Source organism: Anabrus simplex, chromosome 6 (genome assembly GCF_040414725.1).
Source record: "Anabrus simplex isolate iqAnaSimp1 chromosome 6, ASM4041472v1, whole genome shotgun sequence".
Classification (NCBI taxonomy): domain Eukaryota; kingdom Metazoa; phylum Arthropoda; class Insecta; order Orthoptera; family Tettigoniidae; genus Anabrus; species Anabrus simplex.
The window spans coordinates 114,858,032-114,877,973 of record NC_090270.1 but is presented as its reverse complement, the minus strand read 5'-3'; the positions used below and the strand labels follow the sequence as shown (position 1 = coordinate 114,877,973).

Genomic DNA, 19,942 nt, shown 5'->3' with positions numbered 1-19,942 from the left:
TACAATTAGAATTGTACTTTGTTTCGTAACCTATTTATTTATTTATTACAACCTAAGTATGTATATCTTCAAAACTTCACCACGTTTCGGTAATACTGTACTCTTCTCCTTGACTTTTATAACTTCTAATGATTATATAAGTAGTTACCGTACTGTCAGCTACCGTTCAGTAGTTATACGTAGTCTAAGTTAGTGAATGGTTACTTTGTTAAGATTTCTACTTAGTTATTGACAAATCTAATTCTGTTACCGGTCAAGTTAATTATTAATTTCGTGTGGCTATTTCTAGCCGGGTGCGCCCTTGTAAGGCAGACCCTCCGATGAGGGTGGGCGGCATTTGCCATGTGTAGGTAACTGCGTATTATTGTGGTAGAGGATAGTGTTATGTGTGGTGTGTGAGTTGCAGGAATGTTGGGGACAGCACAAACATCCAGCCCCCGAGCCACTGGAATTAACCAATGATGGTTAAAATCCCCGACCCGGCCGAGAATCGAACCCGGAACCCTCTGAACCGAAGGCCAGTACGCTGCCATTCAGCCAACGAGTCAAACACCGGTTAAGTGTAAGACGGGGACAGCTGTCCCTAACTTTGCCAGGGTAAATTAATTATCATATATCTAAAGTGCTTTGAAACAGAACTATCGGTATATTTCTACAGTGAAAAAAACGAAGTCATTCTACATCATCGTCAGCTAAGAGCTCCGAGCCATCAACCTATTTCTCATCAATTACATCACTACATTGATTTTACGGCAAAATTACTATAAAATTAAGGGTATGTTAATTGATCATTCATCCACGTTTCATTGACATCTGCCTAGTCCAACCCAAAGAGTTCCCTTGTTAATGCTCTGCATTTCTTCAATTGCAATCTTCGAACTGCAAACAGAAAGAAGTAAAAGTCGAAGTTTTTTTGTTTTTGTTTTGCTAGTTGTTTTACGTCGCACCGACACAGATAGGTCTTACGGCGACGATGGGACAGGAAAGGGCTAGGAGTGGGAAGGAAGCGGCCGTGGCCTTAATTAAGGTACAGCCCCATCATTTGCCTGGTGTGAAAATGGGAAACCACGGAAAACCATTTTCAGGGCTGCCGACAGTGGGGTTCGAACCTACTATCTCCCGAATACTAGATACTAGCCGCACTTAAGCGACTGCAGTTACTGAGCTCGGTAAAAGTCGAAGTTAAGTGAAGAAATAACGAACCTGCCACTATCCCACCTGGTCGATGACTTAGCGGTGCTAAAGGGTGAAAGGATAGAGGGAGAATCAAATCTACAAAAGTAAGTCTTAATGGGCTAGCAGTCGAAAATGACATATGTAGACAAAGAACCACGCATTTGTATTGTTTATACTACGCTGAAGTCTTCTTCCAAGTCAGTGATCCAAAGCGCTGATACAGGAAGAACTCTAAACAGACGACTACTTGAACTGCGCTGATAGTGCCCATTTAAGTTCATGAAATGGTCGAGCGGCATTCCACTGGTTTGACCTTGAAGACGGGCCAGTTTATCAGGGCCGGAACAAGCACTTGTCAGGGACAGGTTTCATTGTTGAGAGCACCACTGTGTGTAGGCCAGACAGGGAAGTCATTAGCCAGAACAAAGATTAACAAACAGTTGACAAGGTCGTTCATGTGTAGATGTCAACGCTTTCCCCTCCCTGACATTCAAAGGTAACCGTTTTCCTTGCAAAGCAGTGAAGGATGATTCTATTTATTTACAATAGAGTTTTAGGATATGTTTAGTGGCAAGGTTGGATTACTGGGAAGTGTAGAATCACAGTCACGATCAGTGGATGAAATGATTATATGGATACCATCGTAACTATTTGATATGAAACAGACGGCCGTAGACTGTAACTAAGGTGCCGGTAATCTTTCACTATTTACCAGGAGCGGATTAAAAAAATCCTAGCATAGTAATGGTAAGCATCCGGATTCGATCCTCGGTTATTCGAACGGTAGAACTTCCCAATTCTAATTTGAGTGAAAGAGCTCGGTGACAAAGGAGGACATGACAAGAGAAGAGACAAAGGTAATTCATTATGACTATCTTTAAACAGGTTAGATATTATGAGGCATTCTTTTTATTTTACAAATTTTGTTTAAATAATTTACAGTCCCAGGATTTGCCTGGTGTGAAAATGGGAAAACATGGAACAACTATCTTCAGGGCTGCCGACAGTGTGGTTCGAACCCACTATCTCTGGGATGCAAGCTCATAGCTGCGCGCCGCTAACCGCACGGCCACCTTGCCCGGTGTAAACCATTTTCAATGTGTTTGGGAACGCGATAGAGCGTGAAATGAATATTAAAATGTGATGTAAATACGAAATTGACGTTTTTTAAATCAATACTTTTTTCTTCTTTTTCTTCTGGAAGTTTGAACAACCTTGCACTCCCTGCAAATGCTGTTGTTGGCTCAAATACCCAGAGTTTGCCTACGCAGCTCTGTGTTGTATTTGGGATCCTATCAAGATTGAACATGATGAGAGATATTTCAGTAAATACAAAAGCGACAGGAGAACAAGAGACAGTACAAAATGTTCAGGTATGTTCCATGATTTCCTTCACATGTCACCGACTCATGAACATGACATGTTAAGTTTGCATTGTTTTATTAGGCTGATTTTGTATCAACACAATTTTTTTTTTCTGTTATTAAGTTTTAGCCTATGCCAATTTAAAATTAATATACAATTTTATTATATTTTATGCATGTTTAGTTTCACATATTATTGTTACGAATAAAACACTGACTATTTTATTGGACTAATTTAATCTAGGATGACGCAATCAGTACACACACAATTAAAATGACACAAAATGACAACACTTCACTAACCAGTAGCCAATTATAAGTCACTTGTCCTCATAGCGCGTCTTCGGCTGGCTGGAATTTACCTGGAACGGGCGATCCTACCGTAATCTTGGTTGAAAGCTCTCACTTTTCACTTTGGCTTCGCACGCACCAGTCACTTTACACAGCAGCTCCAATGCAGGCAGGTTTGAACACATGAGCGTTACATACCACGACGCACGACAACCGTATACTTGACTCCTCTCCAACTACATAATTCGCACAATCAATTCATGTGACTGCACCACACACTCAACTACTCAACATATATCACTCGAAAACACAAAAAAACTCAACACCCACAACTCAACTAGCCGACACTACTCCAACATCACTCCACCACGACGACATTCTCTCGAAACTACTCCTGTTCCTGTTCGCTGCGAGCCTGCTTTTATACACCTAGTAACGAAGTTCTAACATCTTCGGGGTGCGTCCAGAATGAGAACATCCTAGCTTCACCTTCCAGCAAATCGACGTAGACACCAGACGAAAAACACAACAGAGAGGCCGCCACATGGCCAGACAGTTGGCCGTCACCATGAGCAAGTAACCTCATCGAAAGACTTTACCTATTTATCAGAATTAGTTCAAATTCCATGTTTTTCTCCACAACAGTATAAAATTAAAATCTATTCACGCTACAAAATGCTAAATGTACAGATCAAAGTGTTAAATTTCTATCCCAAAACGCTAAAAATCAAGCTAGTCAACAACATTTATTTCTAGATTATGATCACCATCCACGATTCGTTCCTTCTCATTAAGGATCTGTGCTCTTCGTCAGTGCAAAATCTGTCCTTTGTTATGTCGGCCTCACGTTTGTTCACATCAGCAGAGTGAGTGTGGCCACTCAAACCACTGCTATATTTCACCCCATCGTACCGACCAGGTGGAGTAAAAACACTAAACAAAGGACGAAATGAAAGTATTTGCCGATTTGTTGAGTCAATTCTAGAATAAACGTAAAACCATATTATTCCTTACCTGTATAATTATGACACTAGAACATAGTAATGCCGAATGAGAGAGTACAACGACTGATTATACAGATAGCCAAGAAAGTAAGTTTATAATTTTACGTGACAGTTTATATCGTGATGAGAGCCATAGGACCTCCAATTTTACAGGGACGTAATATCGTCGTTGCACCTGCGCCTGCAAAAACCTCTACATGGATTATTTTAGCTTAGTGGTTTTCGCAGGCGCAACATTTCATTTCAAAACTTCCATGTGCATTGGGCGGGATTCGAACCGCAGCCACCTTGATAAGAAGCCAGTGACAATGAGAGTTTTTTTTTTCTTTTTACAATTTGCTTTACGTTCCACCGACACAGCTAGGTCTTACAGCGACGATAAGATAGGAAAGGGCTAGAAGTGGGATGGAAGCGGCCGTGGCCTTAAGGTGCAGCCCCAGCATTTGCCTGGTGTGAAAATAGGAAACCACGGAAAACCATCTTCAGGGCTGCCAACAGTGGGGCTCGAACCCACTATCTCCCGGATACAAGCTCACAGCAGCGCGCCCCCAAACCGCACGGCCAATTCGCCCGGTACCAAGAAATTAATGCACTGAGGAGTATTTTCGTGGCGATCTAAATCCCAAATTGAAGTTTGTTCCTGAGATCATTTCTTGGTTTCACTTCAACATGTTGTTACACTATAGATTGTTTGTAAGCGAGGTTGCAACTTCATTTCACAGTAGGCCTACCTTTAAGGCATTCACTGTGGAGGAATACGGGTGATTACAATTTATATGGGAAACCAACAGACGTGTTAAATGGAGCACACCAAGAGTTGGACTTATTTCTCTCATCCGCGAAGACGTATACCAGAGCTTATGGGCAGTGATGACATCAGCTGGGGCCATCCGGGAGGTCTTGCATCCTGAAATATCCTCAACATACTACCGCTAAAAGTTTGCGATGTAAGCATACGAGAATAGTTTTCACGCAAATAAAAATGAGCTTCCGCTAAAAATAGGTCATGGAGGAACAGAAGAAACTTTGTAGGAATTCGTGATAAATTGGGTTGTGAATATCGACAATTAAAGAAAATAAAAATTAGTATGTCATTTTCACAATCGCGTGTGGTTCAGTACACATAGACCTGCAAAAATAGTGATATTTAGTCCAATTGGACTATAGCTAAGTCCAGTAAGATTTGAATAAATTGGTGGATAGCCGACTTCCTTCCATTCATCTTTAAGCCAACATCACGCGGACACTTACTGACCACGCCCAAGTTGCCTAAGAAAGAAAATCTCATGAGATCCGGTGTTTCGACACGTGTGTTCAGAAGAATAACATGCGTAAAATGAAATTGCTAGCAGAAACAAACGATAAGAGGATAAGTAGGCGGGCTGTGTACATGGTCTGCCACTGCTATGCAGGGTCTAGAAAAGACGTGGCTGTCCAACCGTTTACAAGGCCGGGACATAGCTACTAATTTGCCGCTGAAAAGACGTGTTCACGGTTTGGCCGCTAGATGTCGGGTTTCTGTTCTGCTCTTGGCGGACTTTAACATTGTGATGTACGGAGTAATTGTGATGTTGTATTGAGTTTATGCAATTTATTGTGCGTATTGTTTCTGTCAGTGAGTGTCCGTGAGGTTGAAAAGCTGCTTGATGATGATGCTTGTTGTTATAAGGGGCCTAACATCGAAAGTCATCGGCCCCAGGTTGAAAAGCATGGTGCACTGTTGTGTACCTCTATACTTCGGATACCGCTAAAAAGAAAATGTGACATTCCATAATTTTCCTTCGGAGTGCGGTTTAAGAGAAAAATGCAGGCAAGCTATTTCAAGGCACGATTATGTAGCTTGCATTTTAATACATCAGATTTCAGTGTAAGCATATCAATCAAGCGAATTATCCCCAACGAAAGTCCTTTTGTTTTTAGTGTATATCCTGTTCACAACAAAAAAAAAAAAAAGCGTCAAACGCTCCAGCTCCAATAAATGACGTATTGCCATCAAAATTTAGTAACATTTCTTATTCATATAACGATGGACATACCATATCTTTAGCATATAACTGATCAACGTCACCCACAAACAAAAAGAAATAATTAAAAGTCTCGTTTCTATGTCACGGAAAGGCCACGAGTATCTCTGTTAAATCTAAATATATATTGAAGAGATTTCAAGTGCCGGATTACGGAAAACAGTTTTTATATTGAGAAGTAGGATACGGTAATGAAATCAGAGAAATGATTTACGGTATCTGAACTTGACCAAAAAAAGTAAACCAAATAGAAATAATAATGGTACAAATGATCATTTAGGATATTTATTCCTGTTAGAACAAACTGAATCTTACGTGAAGAAAAACTGAAAGAGAAACGTCGCTAAAAATTTGCGTCCTCTGCCACAGGAAAGCACCTACAAGCTACAGATTTGAGATCCTTGCACTGCCTAACTGTACCACATCAGAAGATGCTGAAAAATAAAGGGCCTATAGAATTTTCTAATGGAGAAACGGGCATAACATCCCTCTCCAAACAACGGCTTCAATTCGAATGTCACATCAGATGTGCGGAGGAAAAGGTAGGATAGCTGATAATTTATAAGATTGTGATTAAACTTAACGTTATTTATGACCGCAATCTCGATAAGTTTATCGGATACACTGAGACAGAATTAGAGAAAATGGGAAGAAGTGACAAACTCGCTAATAGACTTCTTCTGCTTCTTTCGTAAATTACTTATTTCGTTTAAGCGAAGTGTAAGAAATACGTTGAAGAAAGTAAGTCATACAACTGCTCTTGGTCTATTTTTTTTTCAAATCTCACATCTCTTTGGTGTCTTCTGAAATTGCTAGTTTTCGTACTGGAACGTGTTGCAATGAGCGGACGAGACATCTTAGTAAAGAGAACTCTAGCTCCGCTTGTCGGAAGTATCTACTAGTAGTGTGCTGTATTTCCCGGCCTCATGTATCTCGTAGACAACGGTTCAACTGACGAGTCCAATGACACACACACACACACGTACGCGCTGAAGCATTCAAATGCTATTTCATTGTAAATTCTAGAGAAGTGTTCTAAAAACAACAAATACTACTAATTTTTGCTATCTGTTTTACGTCGCACCGACTCATACAGGTCTTTTGGCGACGATGGGATAGGGCAGAGCTAGGACTGGAATGTTGTATCGAGTACATTTCATATGAAATAAATGTTTAATAATCGAAACGTTAGAAAAATCGAATGTAATTTCGTTTTATAACGACTTCATGAATAGCGCCATTAGTAATGACATTTTTCACCATGAAAGTGAATACAGTAAAATTATGCACGGTATAGTTATAAAAATGGAACAGTGGGAAGATCCACGTTAATTGTTCTCCAAGTGCAACACGAAAATTAAATAATTGGAAAGTCAAGTACCCTTTGGAGCTGAGTTCTTGAGTATCGGTTTTCAGAAATAACGGATTTTTTTTTCAATTTGCTTAACGTCGCACCGACACAGATATGTCTTATGGCGACGATGGGATAGGAAAGGCCTAGGAAGTGGAAGGAAGCGGCCGTGGCCTTAATTAAGGTACAGCCCCGGCATTTGCCCGGTGTGAAAATGGAAAACCACGGAAAACCATCTTCAGGGCTGCCGACAGTGGGGCTCGAACCCACTATCTCCCGATTACTGGATACTGGCCGCACTTAAGCGACTGCAGCTATCGAGCTCGGTACCTGATCTTTTATCACCGAATAATAGACCTTCACTGGTCTAATTATGTAAACGCTGTGATTATCCTGGGAAAATTAAAATAAAATCCTTAACTCTAATTTCGAGGGGCTGCCTGGCCGAAGCAGTAAAAGGTAGCTTGGTTCACCTAGAAGACGTGGATTCGATTCCTCGTCAGGAAGTCGAAAATTTTAAGAAAAGAGATTTCCTCTTCTGAAGCGGGCAACCATTAAGGTCTGCTAATTTCAGATGACCACCAGCCGTAAGACATATTTATGTCAAAAATAAGTTGCAAGTTAATTCCTGGGGGAAAAAGCGGCCGATCTAATCACTCTATTCCACTTAGTGCCGAGGTTACGGATACTGGAAGCCATTACCTTCCACTCCACCAAATGGCTTCATTGCCTGCACCGAGATGGCTTTACTTGGCTTAGTTCTGTCTAATATAAAACAAATATTTTTCATAACACAAATTTTCAGCGAATTTTGTCGACTTCACCTCTGCCCCTTGAACTGCGTGTTTCGCTTGGAACTGCCTATGAGAGATAAGATACCGGTAATACACCAGCCGTATTCCCACTGAGGGTGGCAGGTGTGGCCATAACACAGTATAGTCTTTTGAACACTGTATATCCTCTGGGCTTTCTCAACGTCTGCACATGAGAGTCTGTTAAGACATTCTAAGCCCACAAGCTCACTTCCATATAATTCAAACTCCAAACTTCTTGCTCTTATCATTTATTCAGCAAGGAAAGCACTTTTACAGAGAGTTGTTCTATAGTCAATGGAAAAAGTCTTCTTTCACACACATGTTTCCTCCACAGTGAAGGTGCATTAAGCACTTTCAGCTCACGCTTGTGGAGTCTTACGAAAGAATGCGTCTCAAAGTGCAATAGCTGGTTGTATGTCAAGAGCAGCCATGTCTGTAGTATAAAAGCGCTACAACTAACAGCCCCCTTATGCTAACTCGGACATTTTTTCTGCCTTCAATACTCGCTCCTAAAATAGACCCTACAAAAAGGCCAACTCACAGTACTTTAAAGCTAAAACTCGTCAACGACATAATTATAGGCTAAAGCTTTTTGAACGTAAAAGAATTTCATAGCAGTTTTCTTCCATCTTCTCTAGTAAATAGCACTCCGAGCATTTCATATAATAGCATTGCTTTTAACCACAACATGCTCCGGCGAGAACGCCGACGTCTTATTTTAGTTGGAATTAGATGCATTCCGATTAGAAAACAGCAGCGGTTATTAAATTTTCAATTTGCTTTACGTCGCACCGACACAGATAGATCTATGGCGACGATGGGATAGGAAGCGACCGTGGCCTTAACTAAGGTACAGCCCATCGTCGCCATAAGACCTAACTGTGTCGGTGCGACGTAAAGCCCCTAGCAAAAAAAAAAAAAAAAAAAAAAAAGGTACAGCCCCGGCATTTTCTTGGTGTGAAAGTGAGAAACCAGGGAAACATATTTGTTCATGGAACAGAAGCCCCAAGAGTAATATTTCCAAAATTATACGGCGCTCAAAACAAGCTTTTTTTGACCGTGCGATTAGGGGCGCATAGCTGTGAACTTGCATCCGGGAGATAGTGGGTTCGAACCTCACTGTCGGCAGCCCTGAATATGGTTTTCCGTGGTTTTTCATTATCACACTAGGCAAATGGCGGGGCTGTACCTTAATCAACGCCACGCCCGCTCCCTTCCCACTCCTAGCCCTTTCCCTTCCCATCGTCGCCATAAGACCTATCTGTGTCGGTAAGACGTAAAAAAGCCCACACATTTCAGCTACTGACCGCATTCGAATTGCGACATTGCTTACGGGGTATATCGACATCTGAATGTCACCACAAGTGTTGGAGTGAGTCAGAATTATGTCTTTGCTGCTTTCATCACGTCGTAAGCCCACTGCTGCTATCACGTCGTTCCACCAGGACATTCAGAGAAGCCGCTGGGGTGAATGTGTCTGTCGGTTCTAGGACATTCCGTACCACTCGAAAGAGTGAGAAGTATTGCGAAGTAAAAACAACGTACTAATGAATGTATTCTTTTGTATATCCATTGTCCACTACTGGCGCAGAGGCCTCCGCACGGTGTGACCACTACTGGTGTCGGGCCCAACTGATCTGACTGACACACGTCGGCGTATTGTGCTAACATTCACCAACCGACTGAAGCTGCTATCCGAGATCGCGATTATCTGCCCCAAAATAAATTGAATTCTTTGGTGCTGAGTATGCCCCATCGTTTGGAAGCATGTCTCAGGACCCGAGATGGCTATATTGACCTGCGAAACAATAACCGTAAATTCGTGTTCAAAATTCCACGGATACCCACAACGAATATATATATTCGTTCAAATGTTCCTCAGAAAAGTAACTTACAGAGTAACTATGTTTTAGAGCTACTGTACATATATTTTATTTCAGATAAAAAGACAGTTGCAATAACAAGACAAACAACAACAGTAATAACAAATATAATAACACTTTGGATATGAAGAGATTTCTGTAGGTAAGTTATTAGATCGGTTCTCCAAGGGTGTCACACTAGCGTGCTCCGAAATTGCCTGGCTGTGCCGCGAAAAAATAATACATTGCAGAACATTTGAACACAGAAAATCAAATATGTGTTAAATATTTTAGTAATGTAACCTTAGAAAACTAAATATGTAACAGATACTGAAAAATTAAGAATGTTCTATCAGTAATACTACATTATTGTTGCAACTCAGTGGAAAATCAATTATTTAACTGTTAGACAATAATGTTCAATACAGGGAAGAATCGCGAACACACCCGCAATTCTTAACCCAGGAGAACTCGCACTTATATTTTTTCGCCAGAACTCGCGCGCGGTCTTTTCGACCGCACAGAATCCATGGGCTATTATTTAATGCACAAATTATTTTTTCGAACACAATACACCGAAATGTCATATCATAGCTTTATTGCACAAATGTATGTCTAATCAGCTGAGAAAATATTCTACAAGACACAAAATAAAGATATATTCATTTCAATTGACTACTTTGAACATCTGTCCGTCAGAACTTATGGCTACCGATGTTTAAAAACTGAACTCTGGAAATGTAAAGTGCAAACAATAATAAACATTAAAGAATGAAAACCCACTCAAGTCCCAATGCACCAGTCATTAGTAATTTTCATCACCTATGGCTGCTTCAAAACAAATCTCGGAACTTAACACTGAGTGCAATACAGGAAAACCGTTCAGAACTTGCCAGATCTCACAAATGCTGAAGAATTTAGTCATCATCGCCCTCCTCCTGTACGATTTCAACACTTTTCTCCGCGAACTGGACACATGATGGCCGTGTGTGCTCTTTACATATGAAACGTGAACATGAAACGCATTTAGTTTTGGTTTTCCGATTCTTCTTTCTGTCACAAAAGCATAGCGACCATTGTCTGTCTGATTTACAGTTTGGTGACGTTGGTCCTCTTTTTCAATACCCAAAATGCTACGCAAACGTATCTTTACGGAACACAAACAAAAGATCAACGCCAAACGCTAGGCCTCGCGCGCGGTGGAAAAGACCGCAACTTCCGTCGAGGTCAGAGTTTCTTCCTCCCGGTAACAATGGACAACAAATTTAGATTAACTGTTACTGCACTAGCGTTGTCAACTCTCCAGCGAAGGATAAGAGAAGCAACAGCAAGACGAGATGTAAGTTCATTGCAGATTACAAGTGAATAAATGAATGTGCGGTCGAAAAGACGCCTCGCGGGTTAATCTCCAGAAATAAATATTGTCTCTTGCTCATTTTAATGTTGGCCAAGACAAAAAAGCCCTCTTCGCACAGGTACTTGTTGACACTTAAAGTAGTGTCGATAGGATATGTGATCGACATGTTTCTCGAGGATTCTAGTGGTTTATATACTTTCCTAGAGTTCGTCGTCCATCGGGACAGCTAAATAGCGTTTGGTATCATTACAAAGCGAGTCGGATATATAACAATATTCCACACAGCGAAACAGTAAGCCGAGAACAAAACAGTTTAACCTTAACATTATCGGTTCAGAATAAATCTCAAAAAACGAAACTGACCGCATTAAGGGTTTTCAGAACCACTTCGTTTAAACGTCTATATACTGTACTTTCCTGGTTGTGGGGATAAATACTGGCATAAAATGATATAAACTGAAATCTGGTATAAAGTATTTATTGAGCTCGTTTGACGACCCGCTGGGTGTTGAAAGCAATGCCTACGGAGAGAAAAGTAGAATAAAGGCTTAATTCTGTTATAAACTACACGACAACTCAGAGTGTCATTACACACACAAAACAATGACTCACCTGGAAGCCTTTAGTCTGTCTGCAGCACAAACACCCTGCCAGCAACACCACGAAGCAGAGCAAGACAGCCACGGCAAGGAACGGCGCCGCAGATGTCCACAGCTCGGCATTCCGGAGTCCTATGACAGAAAACAACATGTATTAACTAATCGGTCAGATTGTAATATAAATATATTATATATAAATGCAGTTTTATCGAAACATTACCATTTTACGTCTAGAAGGGTACGCAACAGAATTTACTTGCTTTATGTGCAATATAATCATGTTTCGCTAGTCCGTCGCGAAAACTGGGTATACCTGTATAGTAGCTAATCAAATTTGGATCGGATGCCGCCGAGGTTATTAGTGGAGGATCCAGTCAAAAAACTTTACAGATTATTTACTAGGGACAAGGTTATTTAGTTTCTCGAAAGATAAGAACAGGAGAGCAGTAGTATAAGTGGATGGTTCTAGCGCCTCCACCTCCTCCTCAGGCCCTCCTCCTCCCGGGGGAAATTTGAATTTTGGCGCGAGATTTGAATTTGTAAGCAAAGCCACGTGCTTTTTGACACCTGTCATCCGCCATCTTTAAACAACAACGCATCGCTAACATCATTGCTGCCATTTTGACGGGGCTAAACCTCAGTGCTGCCATCTTTATGGCACTAAACTTCACGGGCGGGAAATTTGAATCTTAGCGCGAGATTTCAATTTGTAAACAAAGCCACGTGCTTTTTTCGACAGCCACGTACTTTTTTGACATCTGCCATCTTGTAACGCTAACCTCAGTGCTGTCGTCTTAACGGCACAAAACCTCAACAACAACAACAACAACAACGCATCGCTAACCTCAGTGCTGCTATCTTAACGGCACTAAACTTTATAGGCACGTGGTGGCGGGCAATTTCCAGGTGCTTTTTTGACAGCTGTCATCCGCCATCTTGCATCGCTAACCTCAGTGCTGCCCTCTTTATGGTACTAAATCTTATCGTGGTGGTGGTGTGTAATTTAAAATCCACGTGCTTTTTTGACAGCTGTCATCTACCATCTTGCATCGCTTACCTTAGTGCTGCTATATTTACGGTACTAAAATTTACAAGCGGGTAATTTAAAATCAACGTGCTTTTTGACAGCTGTCATTCTTCATCTTGCATCGCAAACCTCAGTGCTGCCCTCTTTAGCTACTACCTTTGAAATGTGGTGGTAGGTAATTTGAAATCCACGTGCTTTTTTGACAGCTGACATCCGCTATCTTTAATTAACAGAGCATCGTGCTGCTATCTTTACCGTAGTAGCGGGCAATTTTACGTGCAACTTCGACCATCTTTATTCAACAAAGCATCGTGCTGCTATCTTTATCTACATACTATTAACATGTGGTGGCGGCAATTTGAAATTCTATGTGCTTTTTTAACAAGCTGCCATCTTTAATCAACAGAGCACCGTGCTGCTATCTTTAGCTACATACCTTTGAAATGTAGTGGCGGGTAATTTGAAAAATTCCGTTAGCTATCGTCATCAAACAGTAAAACTTTAGTGCATACGCAAACCTAACCTCTCATCTATCATCCTGAAGGAGATTATCCTTACTTTACGACAAGATGCCCTTACCGACGCTAATTAGCGCTTACAGGCTAATACACAATATGACGGCGGCTGTTATAACCACATTCTCCTCTACCTCCTCCGCCTAACATGTGTTTAGAACATGTCAGGGGATACCTTTGTTCTAAGAAGATTACATCACAAAAGAAGTGATTGAAACATAACAACACTAGAATCGACCACTGTACTCGATATCGTTAACTTCAACATGTGATTAGAACATTGTTTGATGTGTTTAGAACACGATACACGATACAACATGTCAAGGGATACCTTTGTTCTAAGAGAAAAAAATAAGATTAGAATTCTGAACAGCTTGCGCAAGATACTGGTTGTTATAACCTCCTTCTCCTCTACCCGCTCTGTTAAGGCATATCTCTATCGAACATACAACGCGATCTTATGTAAATGACAGTGCACATACTGCGTAGCCAACTCGCTCAGTAAACGATAATATGTATACGGCAAGAGTACAACAACAATGATTTACCTATTGTGAAAATCAAAAACTAAGGAAACATAGTGTGCACATATCGCGTAGCCAACTCGCTCAGCAAACGATCATATAAATATAGCAAAAGTACAACTTCAATGATTACCTAGAACGAAAATAAAAAACTATAGAAACACACTGTGCACATATCGTGTAGCTGAATCGCTCAGTAAACGATAATATGTATATAGCAAAAGTACATCATCAATGATATGCCTAGTGTAAAAAATAAAAAAAAAACTAAGGAAACATACCGTGCACATATCGCGTAGCTATCTCGCTCAGTAAACGATCATATGTATACAGAAAGTACAACTTCAATGATTTGACTAGTACGAAAATCAAAAACTATAGAAACACACTGTGTACATATCGCGTAGCTAACTCGCTCACCGCTCTGCTAAGACGCTCAGTGATAGCAAATACACGGGTTATCGACTAGAACACTGATATACGTATACACGTCATGCGAAAATAAAAAACCATACTGCGTAGCCAACTCGCTCGGTCACACACATACCGCACAGCTAACACGCTTAGTAATTGCAAATACATCGCAACACGGGTTATCGACCAGAACACTGATATACGCATACACGTCACTCTTTTTCGAAACACACGGACAAGAATGTTGCGAGATACTACACTTAAGATTCTTACATGTAAAAAAAGGGAGGAAAAATAATAAATCATAAATTTCTTGTATGCATGTTGTCTCCTCCAAGTTGTAAGACCAAATGGGAGCAGTACTGTGAGTATCTGCTACGGCTTGCGAAAACGTGAAGAGAAGTGACATGTTATCTCAGCAAAAATACACATTACCTTGTTCCTGCATACACGCAAGTCAGACACTTATAGAAATAAAATGATGGATACCGCGATTCAAATCATGGCAACTTATTACCTTTGCCGTCAGGAAGGGCATCCAGCCGTAAAAAGATCTTCATGTTTCTTGTGATCGCATGTTGACAGGAAGATCGACGATCGCGCAGGAGAGGGCTAGGAGCGGAAAGGAAGCGGTCAGCCGCCCAGCATTTTCCTGGTGTAAAAAATAGAGTAGCGAGAATGATTGCTGGTACAAACTATTGATGGTGATTTATCTGTCGGATGGGGGCAATAACTAGATTGTGTGCCAAAAGCCTGCATTAAAATTATTATTATTATTATTATTATTATTATTATTATTATTAGCCAATACATTCTAGTACCGGGACCGGTTACCTTTCTACTACGATTAAAATGTACAAGGCATGGAAGATCAGAATTTACTATTCCTCCTCTCTTTGTTACACCGGATTCTTCGGTAAGATTTGCATTAATAAAAGTAGGACGTATGAAATAAAATCGTTAATATATACGTCGTTATTCGTCGTAGAATAATTTTGAGCTATGTAATCAGAAAATTCAGTCTCTAAATTTTTATTACGTGGCATTTATCGACAGGGACAGTATTAACGGAGATATTTCAGAATTAATCTTTACGCCTTCCCCTAAACTACCATTTCATCCATCGTGAATCAATTATTTATAGCTTGGATTGTAGTGTCTTCTTTCCTGACCTGAAATACCGATTTTCATTAAATTTTGTTCAGGTATTGCGCACGCACACACACACACACACACACACACACACACACACACAGAGAGAGAGAGAGAGAGAGAGAAAACAGAAATTTAAAAAATTGCCTTTTCTTCTTATTCTAGACATAACCGAAGCACAACAGATTTTTGTTTAATCTGACCAACGTACGGACGGTGGCAAAAATATCACCGTAAGTTTAATGTTCGTAAGCAAATCTATCGTATCTATAATCGATGCGTTTGGAAACTATTCAGTAGTTCTGAAACCTCAATTGTGTATTTTTACAGTACAGTAGTAATATTAGACGACTTTAAGGGGTTCTTTCATAGGTCAAAGTTCGACTCCAATATCTTTCAGCAAATAAAGTAAAAGCAAGCAAGCTTTGCGTGGCTATTGATATCGATCAATGTCACGGGATCTCCAGATTTAGTTAGAATGCGAACCACAAGTATATGCGTTTTCATTTCAAAAATGCTAGCCGGCATTCGAACCACGGCCGTAACAAGAACCAATGGATCCATACTTCAGGAGCTGAAGATTTTTAAACACCCTTCTTCTCGGACACATTGCAAGATGACCCGGAGAAAATCCAGAAGTTGAGGGAAAGTTGAGAGCACTAGACGACGGGGAAGGATTCCAACTTAGATGGATGGGACAAGTGAAGACTATCACCTGTTTATCTTTTCAATGTGCATGAGGAAAGCCGAGGATCGTGCGGGATAGCAAACGCTACTGGAGAGATGAGACAAGCAGAGACAAAATCAAGGCGATCAGGACACTAAGAAATAAGTAAATCGATGCCACTCACCTATCACGCACCCCTTAATAAAAAAAACACAGCGTTTCTCCTCAAGGCTGTTCACGTAGCTTTCTACTCCAACACCACATTTCAAGTGCATCGATGCCTCTTCTATCACCAGCCTTAGCGGCCCAGATCTCGCAGTCGTATGAGAAAACGGAGATTACAAGGGTTTCAACGAGAAGGATCTTTGTATTATTAGTTATTCCCCCTGTTTTACCAGATATTAGTTAATTTCTTCACAGCGACCCGTCCTAGCAAATACTTCTACTTATATCTTTCTCGAAACTTCTCGTATCACTGATTGTTGACCCAAGGTACCGGTATATGAAGTTTTGCACTACCTCCAGTTCTTTCAAACGGCATGTGAGGTCTACCTATGTTGTTCTCTCAATTATTGTGAGTTTGGACTGAGTTCGAGCTCCAGTCCATACTCAAAACTCATACGTTCTTCACTCTTATTAGCATCTCCGACAGCTCTCTCTCTCACTGCTGGCAAACAGGGTAGTGTCATTAGCAAAGAGCAAGTTGTTAACTTTTCTCCCACCAATTTACATGCTTCCAACCCAAATATCAAGTGCCTTCCTTACGGTCGCGTCATAGATGTTGTAAAGTTGGGGGGGACAAAATGCAACCTTGTCTGCCACTACGGGACACGTTAAAGTATTCTGAGATCTCACCATCTGCCTTTATAGCTCCAGTGTTGCAATCATATAAATCTGTCACCGGTGATGTAAGTGGTATACCTTCTCGCAAATACACTTTATTCAGAAAAAATAGAACCTGCAGATAATTGTGACGGTGTCCGCCATGCTGATTCTAAGCCGAAATGAGCGAGCGACGTCACAGCTGGGCTATTGGCAGCTGTCTACGCGTCCACTACAAGAAGGACGGGCTATTAGTGGGAGATGCCGGCCTCTCTCTGATCTCCTTGAGGGAGACGAGCGATTACCAGAAATCTCGAGACGATTGGAGGCCGAGAGGTTTCTGGGCGTATCCACACTGTTCTGGGACCATTCGCCTCACTATTCCAGGCGGGCCAGACGTGTCTGGGAGAGAGAGTGAGATCACTTCAGTCTGAGAGTGAGTGCTGCCGAGGAATGCCATTGTGGAGCACTGGGCAGTGGCAGTTCTAAATGAGGTTCAGCCTGAGTTGGAAAGGCAGTCTGTGTACCAGTCTCTGTGAGTGTTCTGTCCGTGGAAATGAGAGATCGTTCTGCCAATCTGTCTATCTGTCGCCGAGGATTGGAGTCTCTCGGTCCAGCTGCTGCGGAGTGAATGTTGTGTCTAGTGCAGCTTGGGAGAGAGATCGACATGGGATCAGCAAAGGACAGTGAATGGAGACTGTTGGGAGTGAACGGACAGTGTACATCATACGAGACTGTGAGACTGTTACGCGCGGGCTGTGAACTGGATGGCTGCGATAGCGACAACGAGAATAGCTGTTTAACAGTTATAGACTAAGTGTCAGCTGTTTATTAGCGATAGAGTGAATATCTAGTGTGACTGAATAGTGAGAACAAGGAGGGAGCGCGAACTAACGTGACTGTGTGCCTGTATAGTTGTGTTTAGTTAGTAAATCTTGGAGTACCAGTACTGTGTCTTTATTTACTTACCAGTCTTCAAGTTACAATATGTTGTTTGTTGTGGGTCTCCACAGGGTTTATATCTACGTGGGAGGTAAATTATCTTTTGATAACAATTAAAATTAAGTATGATAAAATATTAAATGCGAAGAGCATATAATACCACACGCTCGTTCATTTTCTTGAGTGACTACATATCTTCATCATTGACTGCAATGCCCTTCAGAATTTAATCTGCACGCCTCTATGAATACAATGATCACCTACATAAATCCCCCCTTTACAGCTAGAGCTGTCGCCTCTTCTGCTAATACATGTTTTACACTGAAATAATGTGCTGCTCACATTTTTTAAACTTCTGAAAGAAAGCTGGTAACATTTTAAAATACGTACTTTTACAGAGGTATAGAACCTACAAAACTCAACAAACACTATTCAATTTAATTTAACGCTTATAAGGAGATTCTTTTGCGTGAACAGAAACCATATTATATTCCGACTCAGCCACTGGTGATGAACAAAAAACTTGGTCAATAAAAAAATAGAGAGAAAGGTTTAAATCTCTAAATTAATTTATTACCCACTTGCCAATTTTGCTAAGGACGAACTTTTGAATTTTGGTGGACTGTTCTGTTCATTAAAACGTGGTAACTTCGACTGTATTAACAGAATAAGCGACAGACCACTACGTATATAACCTAAGCATTTGTCTTTAAAAATTCGAAGAACGTATCAATGACAATGACTGCAATTTCTTAATATACAATAACATAGAATCATATGCTGTACATGTGTAGCGATTAACATACTCGTATATATTTAAATGTCACATAATTAACAGAAGATCGACACTAAATAGTAGACATACGAACTGTAAGCTTCACTAGAAAAAGCAAACAAGTTCCATCTCTTGGCAAGCCAAATACATCCTCAGTTCATAGGCTTTTTCATTCAAAAATCGCTCGTGCAGGCGCAACTTAATCACGCATTTACAAATTAACACATTTCGAACGCAACTGACTTAACATTCATTCAAAAATCGCTCGTGCAGGCGCAACTTAATCACGCATTTACAAATTAACACATTTCGAACGCAACTGACTTAACAAAGTTTATCACAAAGCATCCTGCGAAGCAGCGCAATATTAAGAACCTACATGGAAATGCACTCAGAGGAATGTGTACGCAAAGTCACACGATGACAGAGCGAAACATTAAAAACAGACTTTCACTCTTTAAAACCAGACGTAAGCAAAGCTCTCCCCAAAATCCATTTCCTTCTATTGCAGTGCATTGACATAATTGAATATAGTGCGTAAATGCTGTGTGCTACCATATGTAACGGAGATAAGGAAGTCGGTAAATATAGATTAACGTGAAAACTTAGATTGCAGTTTGAAAGTTCCATAATTACCCCACATTAGGAAAATTAGCTGCGCTTCAGAAAGGAAACATATACAGAAAGGCACTGGTGTTTTGAACACAATATCTAAAACAATATATATATATTTAATATACTGTGTGCATTAGGGCAATTCATTCTATATTGACCTATAAACAAGCATATCAGCCGCCTGGAAGGAAAACGAAAGCATTGTAGGATTGTTTTACCTACCTCTGTAACGTGCAAATCAGTTTTATAAAGTTCAATGACAGAGATCTAATATAGAGTAATAGTTCTCGAAATAGCGTATGCATATCGATTGTTTAACATTTTAAATACGGTCTAAATAATTTATCATAGTGGTGGACAATACTTTTCAATGAATATGTAGGTATTGTGAACAGTGTGGAATTAAACAACATTCCTCCCGCACTGACCGCAACTCAAAACAGAAGAGAAAGGACATGCATTCCATGGCATATTCATAGGCGTGAACAAAGCAGCTCATGTTTAATATGGGATCTCCAATTACTTACACAATAAGGTTCACAAAACTCATTACTAAATTGTGGAGGTCAACATGGTGAAGTTCCAGCGGTCTAATTAAAATTCAAAACGATGGTTTGGAATATTCCAGGAAAGAAACAAGCGAAAC

The 19,942-nt window shown here is 40.6% G+C and overlaps 1 protein-coding gene across 1 annotated transcript in view; it reads right to left on the bottom strand.

Moving 5' to 3' along the window:
* The window catches only part of LOC136875886 (uncharacterized), a 637,093-nt gene that overhangs the window by 464,972 nt on the left and 152,179 nt on the right, over positions 1–19,942 (bottom strand). Inside the window, exon 2 of the mRNA XM_067149506.2 lies at positions 11,857–11,975. Within this exon, the coding sequence (XP_067005607.2) occupies positions 11,857–11,975 (119 nt within the window). The remainder of the gene's footprint in view (positions 1–11,856; positions 11,976–19,942) is intronic.